Source organism: Bos taurus, chromosome 29 (genome assembly GCF_002263795.3).
Source record: "Bos taurus isolate L1 Dominette 01449 registration number 42190680 breed Hereford chromosome 29, ARS-UCD2.0, whole genome shotgun sequence".
Classification (NCBI taxonomy): domain Eukaryota; kingdom Metazoa; phylum Chordata; class Mammalia; order Artiodactyla; family Bovidae; genus Bos; species Bos taurus.
In genome coordinates this window covers 29,121,005-29,136,491 of record NC_037356.1, presented here as the reverse complement: position 1 = coordinate 29,136,491, position 15,487 = coordinate 29,121,005, and the positions used below count along the sequence as shown (strand labels likewise).

The window sequence follows — 15,487 nt, the reverse complement described above, 5'->3', positions numbered from 1 at the left end:
GCAGCTTGCGTAAGCAGGGACAGACCTGAGAGCTGCCATTGTACACCGTTCCTGGGTTCAGCCTCTGGCTCTCCTAAGATCCCAAGCCTACCTTCATGTCTTCAAATTTCCCTGCTGTTAATCACACAATATTCTAACAGTCTAAAACTCCTCTAATACATTGAAATATCCTAGAGATAAAGAAACTCTTTATTGCTCACCAGTTTTCATCCAGTGCTTAGCCCAGTAGGTTTCCAGAAAGTGCTTGTTATACCAATGGTTTTGAAGAAGAGGCCAGTCTATTCCACTAGCAAGGACAGCTCTTTCTTACAGGACAGTTATCTTGGATATTGGGTCTTCCAGGAGATGTGACTTCTCAAGACGTAAAGCCAAACTCCTTTTATGGAGCATGCAGCCTTTTTAGGGGCTTCCCAGGTGGCTCAGTGGTAAAGAAACTGCCTGCTAATGCAGAAGACATGGGTTCAATCTCTGGGTCAGGAAGATCCCCTGGAGGAGGAAATGGCAACCCCTCCCAGTATTCTTGCCTGAGAAAATCTCATGGACAGAGGAGCCTGGCAGGCTACAGTCCACGAGGTCACAAAACAGTCAGACATGACTGAAGCAACTATACAACAACAACAAGCCTTTGGAGAATATTCTTTCTCTACGTCCAATCCTAAGGGAGAGTGGACACTTGCTTCTTACAGTCGTTTTCTCTGGCCAATAGTCTGCCTCTCACTGTGACCCCTGTGGATCTGATTTTTTCTTGCACGGTGGATGAGATGATCAGCTGCGAGAAAAACTGTTCCAATTATGAAACAAGTTCTGGTTTTTTCAGCATGCTGAGCATATGCTCTGCCACTTTGATTTCTGCAATAACCACACTAAGTCATTCCGGATGAGGTTTCCTATTAAACCGCCCCTTCATGGAGTCTTATCCATGTTCACTCCCTTCAGATTGATCATTTCCCCTGAACGAGGAGTTTCTAAAAGATAAGTTCACTGCTTGTTCAGCCAGTCTTTTTTCTTTTGGCTGGTGTTTCTTTGTATTAAACATGTATAGAGCTGATTCAGGCTTTTAGTCTATTCTTATGAATCAGAAGGGAGAACGTTAGCACAGATGGGGTGGGCAGATATATCACAAGCTGAAGACAGGGAGGACGGCAACTGACCACGAGAAGAGTCACTTTTTTAACAGATAGACATTTCTTTCCTCCTTTCTTTTTACCTTCCTCCTTTTTTTAGCTCTTCCACCCTCTCTTCTTCAACCTCTCCATCACCAAGGCTCTTTATTTTTTTTTAAGGCTCTTTAAGTTTTGAGTATTTATTTTAATTTAGAATCCACAACCACATTCAGTTCAGTTCAGTTCAGTTGCTCAGTCGTGTCCGACTCTTTGAGACCCCATGAATTGCAGCACGCCAGGCCTCCCTGTCCATCACCATCTCCCAGAGTTCACTCAAACTCACGTCCATCGAGTCGGTGATGCCATCCAGCCATCTCATCCTCTGTCGTCCCCTTCTCCTCTTGCCCCCAATCCCTCCCAGCATCAGAGTCTTTTCCAATGAGTCAACTCTTCACATGAGGTGGCCAAAGTGTTGGAGTTTCAGCTTTAGCATCAGTCCTTACAATGTATATTCAGGACTGATTTCCTTTAGGATGGACTGGTTGGATCTCCTTGCAGTCCAAGGGACTCTCAAGAGTCTTCTCCAACACCACAGTTCAAAAGCATCAGTTCTTTGGCACTCAGCTTTCTTCACATTACACAATTGGAAATCAGGATGGATTGACTGTGCTGGAAATCTTAGAAGAGAGTTATACAGGAAAGGAGTGTTCTGATAAACATCTATTTAATGCACATCGTGTTAACTTCACTGGGTCTGTGGTCAACACAGTTAAGAGCATGTTGATGTGGGATATGATAATGGTTGCACAACTCTGTGGATATACCAACCCACTGAATGGTAAGGTTTTAAACTAGTGAACTGTATGGCACAAAAGGTTTATGTCAATCAAACCAACAGGCAAAACGGGTTTCACTGTGGTTGAATGTTCTCTTCCTTTCCCAAAGTCTGTAACATCTTCATTCATGCGTCTGTACCATCATCTTCCTTCAGCATCACAGTGTGGAGCCCCATGCTGGGGTCACAGGGCAGTATATCCAGAATTAACCAAGCTCCATGGCAGCTATTGTCACGATCCATCCTGTTTGTCATGAGCTATGGCATCCTGATTTTCTTAAGCCATCCTGTTCCTAACCAGCCAGCTTCCATCTCTATATTAAGTAACATATGTGCCATGTAGAATCCTGACCAATGACCTAATGCAAACCCTTGCCACAGGAACTTGCCTTGTCCTGAGGCTATAAAAATTGACCGCAAGCCCACAAAAGCATCAGTCTCCCTTGAGCCAGCCTGCTGCTCTAACTGAGCCGGTCTCCCGCTCTCTTCTCCCTTCCGTCGGCTCTCCCTCATCTTCGGGAAGTCAGCCCACCGTCTTTGCAGCACCCCTCACTACCTTAGTCTTTTGCTCTCAATAAACTCTCTTCTAAAATACTCTGTGTCTGGAAATTCTTTTCCATCCCACACCTGGACTGCCTCAACAAAATGTATTTACTGAAACAGAAGCAGCACTATGCAGGCTCTGTGTGGGGTGGGGTGTGCAGGGAACAGGCATACATTGTGTGGGCCATGGGGCTACAGAAAGACCAGAGAACAGACTTCCCCAAGGTCAATGTAATACAAGAGAAACCTGAATAAATAAATATGAATCCTGAAGAGAAGAAAATAGATAAGCCTGAGTTATAAGGATGGAGAGGATGTGACCAAGTGACCCGCATCTCACACTATTATATTGCAAATAGCTTTGGGAAGGAATCCCTTGTTCTGCAGCAGGTTTTCAAGAGCAGTTCCCAGAATAACCTCCTCATTATGGCAGCAAGTTGAACCTGGGGTCTTAGTTCATGTCAGAACATTCCCTGTGAAAGAAAAAAGCAGAACAAACTGTTCCCAAAGGCCAACTCTGCGGGAAACCATACTGCTTTAAGGAAAGAGAGATTTATAGAACAGACAGGCTTCAGAATGGAGCATGCCTCTTAAAAGTCCAATCTGAGGTTCTTCTCCCAGGATTCGCTAGTACAGTGCTAGCGGTAGAGAACCAGCATGCCGATGCAAGCGACCCAGGAGACACGGGTTTGATCCCTGGAAGATCCCCTGGAGAAGGAAATGGCAACCCACTCCAGTATTCTTTCCTGGAGAATTCCATGGACAGAGGAGCCTGGGGGGCTACAGTCCATGGGGCTACAATCCATGGGGCTACAGTCCCTATGACTGAAACGACTTAGCACCGGGGAACTAGCACCATCAGGGGGAGCTGTGGTTCTAGTTGTTGACTGCATACAGCAGCTTCTCCCTCTAAGCCAGGGAAGCACGGAACACTTGATGAAAACCTGCTGAGTTCCAGGCTCAATGAAAAGTACTAGAGGTGGTGTGGTGAGCAACACCAGGAGAATATTTTCAAAATACTTTTTAAATTTTATTTGGCTTCATTGGGTCTTAGATGCAGCGTAAGTGAAAGTCACTCAGTCACGTCTGAGTCTTCGACCCCATGGACTATTACAGTCTATGGAATTCTCCTGGCCAGAATACTGGAGTGGGTAGCCTATCCCTTCTCCAGGGGATCTTCCCAACCCAGGAATTGAACCTGGGGTCTCCTGCATTGCAGGAAGATTCTTGACCAGCTGAGCTATCAGGGAAGCCTACAGGATCCTGTAGTTGCACCATACAGGATCTTAGTTCTCCTGATGAGGGATCAAACCCACGTCCCCTGCATTGCGAGGTGGATTTTTAACCACTGGACCATCACGGAAGTCCCTCAGAGTTAACAAGTTTTATGGAGAGCACGCTAATTGCCTAGCTTACTGGGGCAAGGTAGGCCTGTCGTTCTTGCTGCATGATGCGGGGAGATTAAATCAGGTGCTCTGTGACAACCTAGAGGGGTGGGATGGGTGGGAGGTGGGAGGGAGGTTCAAGGGGGATCAGACATATGTATACCTATGGCTGATTCATGTTGATATATGGCAGAAACCAACACAATATTGTAAAACAATTATCCTCCAATTAAAAAAAAATTAATGTAAGAAATGCTCCCTCTTCTAAGCAACTCTCCACTTAGCCAGAGGGGAAAAAAGGATTTATAGAGAAAGCAAGGTAAGTTCACTACAGCAGCAGGCTGTGTATACCAGAGACCTTAGCACAGACAGGGGGATGCAAGGGAGGTTGTCCCAGTGTAGTGGAGATCAGCTAGATCTCAAAGACAGTCAAATTAAAGAGTAGAAAATGGTATATTCAGAGGAGGTGAATTTCCCTAGATATAGCAGAGAGCTGGAGGTTATACCAGCAGGATTATGACCCTTGGATGCCTCAGCAGTCCTCATCTTTTAATCAATTTTGCTGCTGGTGCCATGGGTCTCTAAGATGAAGATTTCTGATTTTTCCTCCCAGCACCTCTCAGACGCACTGTAGGGCTTGAGGGCTTGTCACCATTTCAGCCCTTTCTCTCTTAGCTGGGATAATTTGGATTCAATGACCCCCAGAGTGGGCCAGGGGCTAGGTAAGAGATTTCATACATCAGTGCTACTCTAGCTAATATGTCTAGGATGTGCTGGCATGCTCTTCTGTACTTCTCTGTGTCTATTTCCTAATCATGAGCCCGTAGAGTCCTTCCTGTCCACCTCCTGAAGCCCTTTGTTTTCTGCGCAGTTACCCGTGAAGCCTGTACTGAAACGCACCACCCACATCTAATGGCACTGAGCACTCCACCTCCCCTCTGATGAGCTCCTCCAGAAGATGCCCACCTTCCCTGGGCAATGAAAGCCCTTTGTTGGGTGCAGGACTGTGACAGAGCGTTTCATCTGAGAACAGTAAGTCAGATCTAACCTTCAAACAGTGAAGAAGACCAGAGTGCAAAGTCCAGGCCCAGATACAGTTTCTCCAAGAAATATGGGATACAGAGAGTTCTCTGGTGGTCCGGTGGCAAAGATTCCAGGCTCCCAATGCAGGGGATCCAGGTTCCATCCCTGGTCAGGGTACTAGATCGCACACGCCCCAACTAAAGAGCCCACATACCTCAAAGAAGATTGAGGACTGCACACGCTGTAACCAAGACCCAGTGCAGCCAACTTAATTATTTTAAAAAGAAATAAATATGGCATACAGAACACACATTTGATGGAACAACAGAACTTTCTTGCTCTCCAAGGCCAAGGAATAAATGAAAAGCTGTCAAACATCACTAAGATCTACTGAGATAACACAACAGAAGCACCAAGCACGTGCAATGGCAACCTAGCCATACATGCAGCCCGTCAACTCACAGAGCATGGAGGAGGATAAACCTGAGGCTCGGTGCCACAAGGACCTCCGTCTAAATCTTTGCCTCTGTCTCAGCAGAGCGTTCGTCCAAAGCTGATTTTCATCGTGAGATTTTTAATTGAAAATAATTTTTTGTTTATTAAAGAAGAACTGCAGTGTTTTGTCAAAAAATGGATCACGAATGGACATCCATGTGCCAAAAAAAGAAAAAAAAGTCTAGACACACATTTCACACCTTTCACAAGTTTTACTCAAACTGGATCACAAGACATAAAGGGAAATTGCAAAACTAGAAGACTATTACAGAAGAACCTAGAAGAAAATCTAGATAACCTTGGGTTTGGTGATAACATAGATGTAACACTGAATCTACAACCCATGAAAGACAGAAATGATAAGCTGAACTTCTTTAAAGTGAAGATTTTTTGTGCTGTAAAAGATACTGTCAAGTGAATGAGAAGACAAGCTACAGATTGGGAGAAAATATTTGCAAAAGACATGCTGATGAAGGACTGTTATCCAAAACGTACTATGAATTTTTAAAAAGTTAACAACGGGACTCAGTATGCTATAATAACCTACATGGGAAAGAAGCTGACAAAGAATAGGTATATGTACATGTATAACTGAATCGCTTTGCTGTACATCTGACACTATCACAGCATTGTAAAAATCATCTATACTCCAATATAAAATAAAAACTAACAACAACAACAAAAAAACCTCTCAACAAGAAAACAAACAACCCAGTTGAAAAATGGAGCCAAGACCTTAAAAAGATCTCACCAAACAAGACTTACAGGAGGCAAATAAGTCCATGAAAAGATGCTCCCATCATACATCATTAGGGAAATTCGAATGAAAACCACAGTGACATACCACTCTACACCTATCAGAAGGGGCAATACCGAGAACACTGACAACCCGAAATGCTGGCAAGAATGTAGAGCAATAGCAAGTCTCATCTATTGCTGCCTGGAATCCAAAATGGTACAGCCATTTGGGAAGATGGTTTGGCAACTTCTTACAAAAATAAATATACTCTTACCATATGATTCAGCAATCACACGCCTTCATATTTATCCAACTGCACTGAAAATTTACAATGATAACTAGAGACTGGCTAAAACAACTTAATAGGAGCTCTGGTAAACAAAAATATACAGCAACCAAGTGAATTGTTGTCTAGTCGCTAAGTCGTGTCCGACTCTACTGATTCCATGGACTATAGTCCGCCAGGGTCCTCTGTCCAGAGTATTTCCCAGGCAAGAAGAGTTACCATGTCCTTCTCCAGGGGATCTTCTCGACCCAGGAATTGAACCCACATCTTCTGCCCTGTAAGCAGATTCTTTATCACTGAGCCACCAGGGAAGCCCTGTGTATGTGTATATACTTACCATGAAAAAGCCAATAAGATACACATTATACATTAAATTATCACAGTGTTTCTCTCTAATGACATGTTTGGGTGGTTTTTTCCAACAACTTTTAATTCTGCAATATTTTTCGATTTATAGGAAAAGTTTATCACAACTAATGAGAAAATATTGATTTAGCTCTAAACTGTATACTGCATGCAGATTTCATTAGGTTCCTGCCTCATTTCTGTTTTCTCTTCCAGGATTTCACATTTCATTTTCTCATCATGTCTCCTTCCCTCCCCTGGGTTATGGCTGTTTCTCAGACTTTCCCTGTTTTTTTAAATAGCATTCAATCCTTTTGAGGAGTATGGAACCTCAGTATGGGTTTTTGTGATGTTTTATTAGACCTGGATTATGTGTAGATAATACCAACCTGTCTTATCATGGATGATATTAACTTTGATCACCTACTGAGTAATTATTTGCCAGATTATTTCTTGTAAGTGTCCTCCCTAACTCCTTCCCATTTTTGTGCTTTGCTCTTTGGAGCGAGTTGATAAGTATAGCCCTCCTGCAGAAGTATTTTATTTTCTGTGATTATTTGTATGTTCCAAATTTTCTACAATACCTACAGAATTTCCATCAATCATTAGTGAAGAGTAAAGGATAACAAAAAGCAGGATTTTGGGGGAATTGTTTTTTCTTCATTTTTACTGAAAGGATAAAAGTGCATCTTTTAAATTTCTCTATTTGCTGTTCAAAATTTTAGTTATGGTAAGACACATAAATAAAATGTATCACCTTAACCATTCCAAAGAATAGAGTTCAGTAATGTTAAGTATATTCACACTGTTGTGAAACTTACTTTCAGAACTTTTCCATCTTGCAAAACTGAATCTCTGTATCCTTTCAGTAATAACTCTCCATCTCCCACCTCCCAGGCCCCTGGCAGCCACATTCCACTTCTTTCCAACAGGTATACAGGGGAGCTATGGCTCCTTCTGTTCCAGATCACCACAATAAAACAATAAAGTGAAGCATGGTAATCGAGGTGTGCCTGTGTATGCATTTGTCTTGTTGAGAAACCTCACATAAGTGGAATCATACGGTATTTGTCATAAGATGGAGCCTGGCTTCTTTTACTTAGAACAATGTCCTCAAGGTTCATCCAGGTGGAACCATGTGTCAAAATTTTCTTCCTTTTTAAGACTAAACGGTATTCCTTCATGGCATCACTGACTCGATGGACATGAGTTTGAACAAGCTCCAGTAGTTGGTGATAGCCAGGTGATAGACATGACTGAGCGACTGAACTAACTAAACGACATTCCTTCGTGTATATTCAGTCCTGTTCAGTCCCTCAGTTGTGTCCAACTCTGCAACCCCATGGACTGCAGCACGCCAGGTTTTCCTATCCATCACCATCTCCCAGAGCTTGCTCAAACTCATGTCCATCAAGTTGGTGATACATCCAACCACCTCATCCTCTGTTATCCCCTTCTCCTCCTGCCTTTAATCTTTGCCAGCATCAGGGTCTTTTCCAATGAGTCAGTTCCTCACATCAAATGGCCAAAGTATTGGAGTTTCAGTTTCAGCATCAGTCCTTCCAAGGAATATTCAGGACTGATTTCCTTTAGGATGGACTAGTTTGATCTCCTTGCTGTCCAAGGGACTGTCAAGAGTCTTCTCCAACACCACAGTTTGGAAGCTTTCTTTATAGCCCAACTCTCACATTCATACATGACTCCTGGAAAAATTATAGCTTTCACTATGTGGATCTTTGTTGGCAAAGTAATGTCTCTGCTTTTTAATATGCTGTCTAGGTTGGTCATAACTTTTCATCCAAGGAGCAAGCATCTTTTAATTTCATGACTGCAGTCACCATCTGCAGTGATTTTGGAGCCCCCAAAAATAAAGTCTCATCACTGTTTCCATTGTTTCTCCATCTATTTGCATGGAGTGATGGGACTGGATACCATGATTTCAGTTTTTTAAATGTTGAGCTTTAAGCCAACTCTTTCACTCTCCTCTTTCACTTTCATCAAGAGGCTCTTTAGTTCTTCTTCACTTTCTGCCATAATGGTAGTGTCATCTGGTATCTGAGGTTATTGATATTTCTCCCGGCAACCTTGATTCCAGCTTGTGCTTCATCCAGCCCGGCATTTTACATGATGTACTCTGCATACAAGTTAAATAAGCAGGGTGACAATACACAGCCTTGACATACTCCTTTTCCAATTTGGAACCAGTCTTTTGTTCCATGTCCAGTTCTAACTGTGGCTTCTTGACCTGCATACATATATCTCAGGAGGCAGGTAAGGTGGTCTGGTATCCCCATCTCTTAAAGAATTTTCCTGGAAAAGGCACTGGCAACCCACTCCAGTACTCTTGCCTGGAGAATCCCATGGCCGGAGGAGCCTGGTAAGCTGCAGTCCGTGGGGCTGCTAAGAGTCGGACACAACTGAGCAACTTCACTTTCACTTTTCACTTTCATGCATTGGAGAAGGAAATGGCAACCCACTCCAGTGTTCTTGCCTGGAGAATCCCAGGGACAGTGGAGCCTGGCGGGCTGCCGTCTATGGGGTCACACAGAATCGGACACGACTGAAGTGACTTAGCAGCAAAGAATTTTCCAGTTTGTTGTGATCTATATAGTCAAAGGCTTTGGTGTAATCAATAAAGCACAAGAAGATGGTTTTCTGGAATTCTCTTGCTTTTTCTATGATCCAGTGGATGTCAGTAATTTGATCTCTGGCTCCTCTGCCCTTTTCTAAATCCAGCCTGAACATCTGGACGTTCTCGGTTCACGTACTATTGAAACCTGGCTTGGAGAATTTTGACCATTACTTTGCTAGCATGTGAGATGAGTCCAATTGTGGGGTAGTTTGAACTTTCTTTGGCATTACCGTTCTTTGGGATTGGAATACTACATTTTGGAGAAGGCAATGGCAACCCATTCCAGTACTCTTGCCTGGAAACTCCCATGGACGGAGGAGCCTGGTAGGCTGCAGTCCATGGGATCGCTAAGAGTCAGACACAACTGAGCGACTTCAGTTTCACTTTTCACTTTCATGCATTGGAGAAGGAAACGGCAACCCACTCCAGTGGTCTTGCCTGGAGAATCCCAGGGACAGGGGAGCCTGGTGGGCTGCCATCTATGTGGTTGCTCAGAGTCGGACACGACTGAAGCGACTTAGCAGCAGCAGCAGCAGCAGCAGCATACTACATTTTATTTACCCATTTACAGTGTTTGTTGGTGAACACATGAGTAGCTTCCACCTTTTAGCTAGTGTAAGTAATGCTGCTATAAACATGCGTGTGCAAATATTTCTTCGAGACCCTGCTTTCAACCCTTTTGGTTACATACCCAGAACTGAAATTGCTGGTAAAAAGGATACACTAATAACAATAATATGGGAATTCTATCTTTACTGTTTTGAGCAATCATTATGCCATTTTCTATAATGGTTGCACCATTTTACATTTCCACTAACAGTGCACAAGCTTTCCCATTTCTCTACATTTTTACCAACACTTTTGCTTTCTGGTTTTTTGATATTAGCCATCCTATTAGGTGATAAGTGATAAAAGTCAGTCTTTAAAATCATAAAAGGCCCTCACTGATCCTGTTCCATCACCATGACCCATCCACAGTTCTTTTTGGTGGAACCAAATATAAGTACACCTAGCTTAATATAGGCTGGAATATTTGAGTTGGGTTTTATTGTCATTGGTCTTGATGGAGTTGTTGCTCACACTTTCACATTTAATAACAAGGTTTTAGCTTAAGCCATGTTCCTCAGTGGCTTATCCAATTTGTCTTCCTTTCCACTTCCTATTTCAGCTCAAATATTAAAAAAAAAAAATTTAAACCTGATATTCTGGAAAAAAAAATAGGATTTTTGGAAGATTTTTCTTATGACTTTGAAATGTTTTAACTAAATAAAAGTCATGGAACTTCCCTGGTGGTCCAGTGGCTAAGACTCTGTGCTCCAAATGCAAGCTGCCCAGGTTCAATCCCTACCGGGGAACTAAGATTCCCACATGCCACAGCTGAAGATCCACATATTGCAACCAAGACCCAGTACAGCTAAATAAATAATAAAAATAAAACAAATATTTAAAAAGTGAATGAAAGTCATAAAGTGGTTTAATTTATTCTTATTTGTTTTCTCAAAAGAAATATAGCATGCCCAATTTAATTTGTTTTAAATTGTGAATGGAAATAATCAAAATAAGCAGTAAAAACACAAGTAATGATCTCCATTTCCGCATGGCAAAATAAAAGAGAAAAAGCATGTTAAGAACAAGAGAAGAAAAGAAAAAGAAAAAAAAGGAGATAAGACAAAAAGAACAGAAAAGGAGAAGATGTATAAACATACATAGCTAGTTATAACAAGAGGATTTTTACATTAAACAAATGTAAACACCAAGAAATAAACATTAAGAAGAAAAAACTTTTCTTTGATTAAATTCATTAAGGTCGCTCTTCCTATAAAAGATGCTGTTCTGAATTCTCAATTCTTCCCAAACTTCTTGGAAGAGCTGCCCGCCCTCACTACGTCCTCCTGTCCTGGTCCATTCGCTCCTCAACCTGCTGTAAGGTGGCTTCTGTGCCACTTCTCCACTGAACCCGCTCTGCCAATAACATGCACGTTGTCATGGAAACACCAAACCCTGCTCTCTGCTTCCCCACCTACTTCCAGGACCATGGAGAGTGACCTTCACCCACTTTTTCTTTGGGTAGCCTCTAGTGTCAATGACTTGTCCACCCCCTTTCACACCTCACTCCCTAGAGAACCTCTGTAAGCCTCATCACCAAAGCTGTCGATAGATTCTGAGTATGTATGTAGCATCTAAATCTGATGATCCTACTTTTTCTTCTTTGGACGTCAGTACTTGGTATCTTCTTGGACTTTGAGGTCTCTCTGTCCATCTGCCAGGTGGACACATTTTCCCGAGTTTTCCACTGATCCCACGAATTCCTGATGTAGAAAATGGAACCCATCCCCTTTCTGGGCACACTGCAGTCACTGCTGAGCAGGTGGGATCAGAAGCCAGGCAGCCAGAGGAACAGAGTGACTGTGAGGGATGAGGGTGGGATGGGGATTTACAGATATGAAGGAAGCAGGAGATGAACCAAGGGTGAGCTGAGCTGAGAGCACTTGGTGTTGGGGGGAAGGAGCCAGTGGCCAGGAAGGAAGTGAAGAGGGAAGCTTGGAGGAGAGAGGAGGACACTGCATGCTTGGCAGGAGGGCGTGTGGAAGGATCCAGGACCAGAGATGCCAGGAAGAGAAGGGGGAGGGGACACCACCACTGACAGGGAATCAGCACTTAGTGACCTGATCATTCTTTTCCTTTTCCGATATATTTATTACAGAAATCTCGACCTTTGCAGCAAAAGGATGAAATCTTCAGGTCCCCAATATAGTAATTTGAAGACGTACAGAAATCATAACAGTCCAGTTCAGTGTGGTTGAAATTCCATCGACCTGGAAGAAAAGGACAGTGACTCTCAGCACCATAGAAACATACCCGGAACCTCCCCTGGACACACCCAGTCCGGCCTCCAGACTAGGGACATGTCCACCTCCCAGGAAGGGCCCCTCAGACTACAGCCCCTACCCAGGAGTGAGGCACCAGCTGGAGCCAGAAGAACCTGGCTTCGTAGCATTACCTTTCTCTGAGAAAAGGAAGAAATCTCTGGTTCTGCATCCGGGACCTTGTTCCATGGTGCAATTGCCTTTGCCCTGCAAACACTGACCTTTCTTAAAATTTTTGCAGACCATACATAATGTATCTGGAGCTACAGAAAATAGAAGCAAATGTTGATTACAGAATCAAATGGGCTGATATTAAGGTGGGCTAGAACACTGGTAGGGTCAAGGGGTCAAGGGAAAAGCAAGATCCTAAATATTTCCTTCCAATATACTCTTAAAGCTTGGGAACATTTGCATCATATTATGACTGTGGATTCTGTAAGGACAGGCGTTTTTTACACAGGGATTTTTTTTTTTTAATTATTTACTTGACTGCAGTGGGTCTTATTGTGGCATGTGGGATCTAGTTTCTTGACCAGGGATGGAACACAGGCTTCCTGCATTGGGAGCACAGAGTCTTAACCACTGGACCACCAGGGGAGTCCCTACACAGGGATTTTGACTCTATTAAAAATAATATTAAAGCTGTCCCCTTAGCTATGATGCTATTATGAAGAACACAATGAGATCATCTACATACAGCTACCTGAGGCCAGACTCTTGTGCTGGCCCCAAGGTAGGGTTGCAGTCTCACAAAACTTCCCACCATACCTCGCTCCCCACAAGGAATCTGATGTCCAAACATATCTAAGTGACAACGGAAATATTGTCCCTTGTAACAGAAACATTGGTTCCAGATGACCTTTCAGCAACCTGTTCTAGCTGCATCACTGCCCCTTGGCTGTGTCTTTATGGAAAGTCTGGAGCAACCATTGACTCTGCCTCATAGGGCCACCCCAGGAAAGCACAAATCCTCTCCCCTTGAGAAGGGGCCCCAGCCCCAGTCTGCCCCATGGAGGGACTGACCCTGCTCTGAGACCTTGGAAAGGAACCTGAACTCTTTCCCTGGAAGCAGTCCGGGTGGGGACAGCAGAAAGAGCCCTCAGATCCTTGCCGGTCAAACCATCCCACAACCTCCTCCTTGACTTTGTCCCCTCCCGAGCGGGTCGGGTCACCAGGCGGGCCCTGCTGCCTGGCCCAGCTCCACATCCCCAGCCCCAGCCCAGCTCCCACAGCGACTCACCCACTCCTTGGAAGAACACGAAAGGGAAGATCCCCAGCAGCAGGAGCAGCAGTAGGAGCTTGTCCATCTCAGTCCGGGGGTGCAGGGGGGTGGAAAGGTGCAGAGGTGGCTGGAGCAGGGGAGCAGAGTGCCCAGGGAGGGTGAGGACAGACCGCGCTTGTGTGCGGGTGAGAGAAGGCCGCGCACTCTGGACAGAGCCGCCCTGGGCTGTGGGCAGGAGCTTCCTTTTACACATCTGCCCGTGGGTGTTTCACAGCCAAGTGGGCCCAAGAAATGTTCCCACAGGACCGGCCCCCTTGGACACTTACAAGGATGTTATCCAGTGGGCCTGGAAGCTTGTGGTGATTCTAGACACCCCGTCTGGCTGCTGCCCAGGGAAGCTTCCTGTGCTGGGAGAGAGATGGTGCCTGAAGTTTGGCGTGCTACAGTCCATGGGGTCGCAAAGAGTCAGACACGACTGGGCAACTGAAATGAACTGACCTGATCTCAAAGTAGATGGACCATATAATTTATTCTCTAGAGTGACGCACTGACCTGAGAATTTGACCAGATCATTTTCTGCTTTTCACTATCTTTTCTGAGCTTTCCCAGTGATACATGCTAAGTCGCTTCAGTTGTGTTCGACTTTTTGTGACCCTATGGACTGTAGCCCGCCAGACTCCTGTGTCCATGGGATTCTCCAGGCAAGAATACTGGAGTGGGTTGCTATGCCCTCCTCCAGGGATTTTCTGGACCCAGGGATCAAACTCATGTTTCCTGCGGCTCCTGAATTGCAGACAGATTCCTTACCACTGAGCCACCTGCGCATCCCCAGTGATAGATAACATGCCTCTTTCCAATATCACAGTCTGCATTGTGTCCTATGCACTATTATTATCAATACAACCTTCAAGTTTGCATAGACCAGGGTGGAAGTAACACTATGGAAGAAGAATTTTGTTCTTTGGTGGCTCCAATAATCTGTTCATATCCTGCTTTCTCCATTTTCTACTCCTTCCTCACCCTCTGCTCTTGCACAGCAATGACAGGGGTGATATGGAACTCGGGGCTCTGTGGGCAGCTCTGGAACCCCACTATCCTGTGAGAGGGGCTGCTGAGCGTACAGGGGACCCTGGATCATTCAGCAAAGTTCCTTAGTGTGGGGACTGGGTATCAATGACGTCTTTCATCCACACACCCCACACTGCTGCAGAATCTACACTGAGTCATCTTTGTCTTTGGAAGGCGGTGGAGGGGAGTTCTCTCCTCTCACAGTGTGGGAGGAGCTGGACTCCCAGTCTGTGGCACGTGGGGGCTCTGGGCCCCTTTCCCCTCCGATTGCTTTCTGGGCTGGCAGACCCTCATGCATTCATGCATTTGTCCTACTATTCTTGTTGAGTCAGAAATAGGGCTGAGCACCTGCTCTGTACCACGCAGTGTGCGGAGAGCTTCTGGGGAATGGTGAGAGTGATTGTCAGGGTCTCTGCCATGAAAGGGTTGTTCTGATGGAGGAGAGAAGGGAATGGGAGACCCCACCCCCTACCCCACACTGTGACCTGGAACTGTTTCTCTGGCCCCCAACCTGCACGTTGGGACCTTGCTCCATCATCTTTCTCCTTCCTTTGGCTGGATCCAAGCATGAATATCATTGTTGGGGAACTGGCTATTTTTATAAAACGTGAAGACACTCCAAAGAATATAAGTAGCAAGAACGAATTGAAAGAGTAACATTGAAACATATACATTACTGTATGTAAAATAGGTAGCCAGTGGGAATTTGCTCCTTTGCTGATGCAAGGAACTCAACCCGGTGCTCTGTGACAACCTGGAGGGGTGGGATGGGGTGGGAGGTGGGAGGGAGGTTCAAGAGGGAGAGAACATATCTGTGCCTATGGCCGATTTATGTTGATATGTGGTGGAAACTAACACAATATTTAAAACAATTATCCTCCAATTAAAAAATAAAATAAAACTGACATAGCTCTAAAAAAAATGTAATTAAAATATAGGAAAAA

The 15,487-nt window shown here is 44.4% G+C and overlaps 1 protein-coding gene across 1 annotated transcript; it reads right to left on the bottom strand.

Annotated features, from left to right (window-relative positions):
* Nucleotides 1-11,784: 11,784 nt before the first annotated feature.
* LOC112444892 (sperm acrosomal protein FSA-ACR.1-like) lies at nucleotides 11,785-13,664 on the bottom strand. Its single transcript, XM_024987524.2, has 3 exons — nucleotides 13,494-13,664; nucleotides 12,388-12,516; nucleotides 11,785-12,202 (listed from the first exon to the last, which is right to left on the bottom strand). The coding sequence occupies exons 1-3, from the start codon at nucleotides 13,558-13,560 to the stop codon at nucleotides 12,057-12,059; spliced, it is 342 nt and encodes a 113-aa protein (XP_024843292.2). The 5' UTR covers nucleotides 13,561-13,664; the 3' UTR covers nucleotides 11,785-12,056.
* Nucleotides 13,665-15,487: the final 1,823 nt, after the last annotated feature.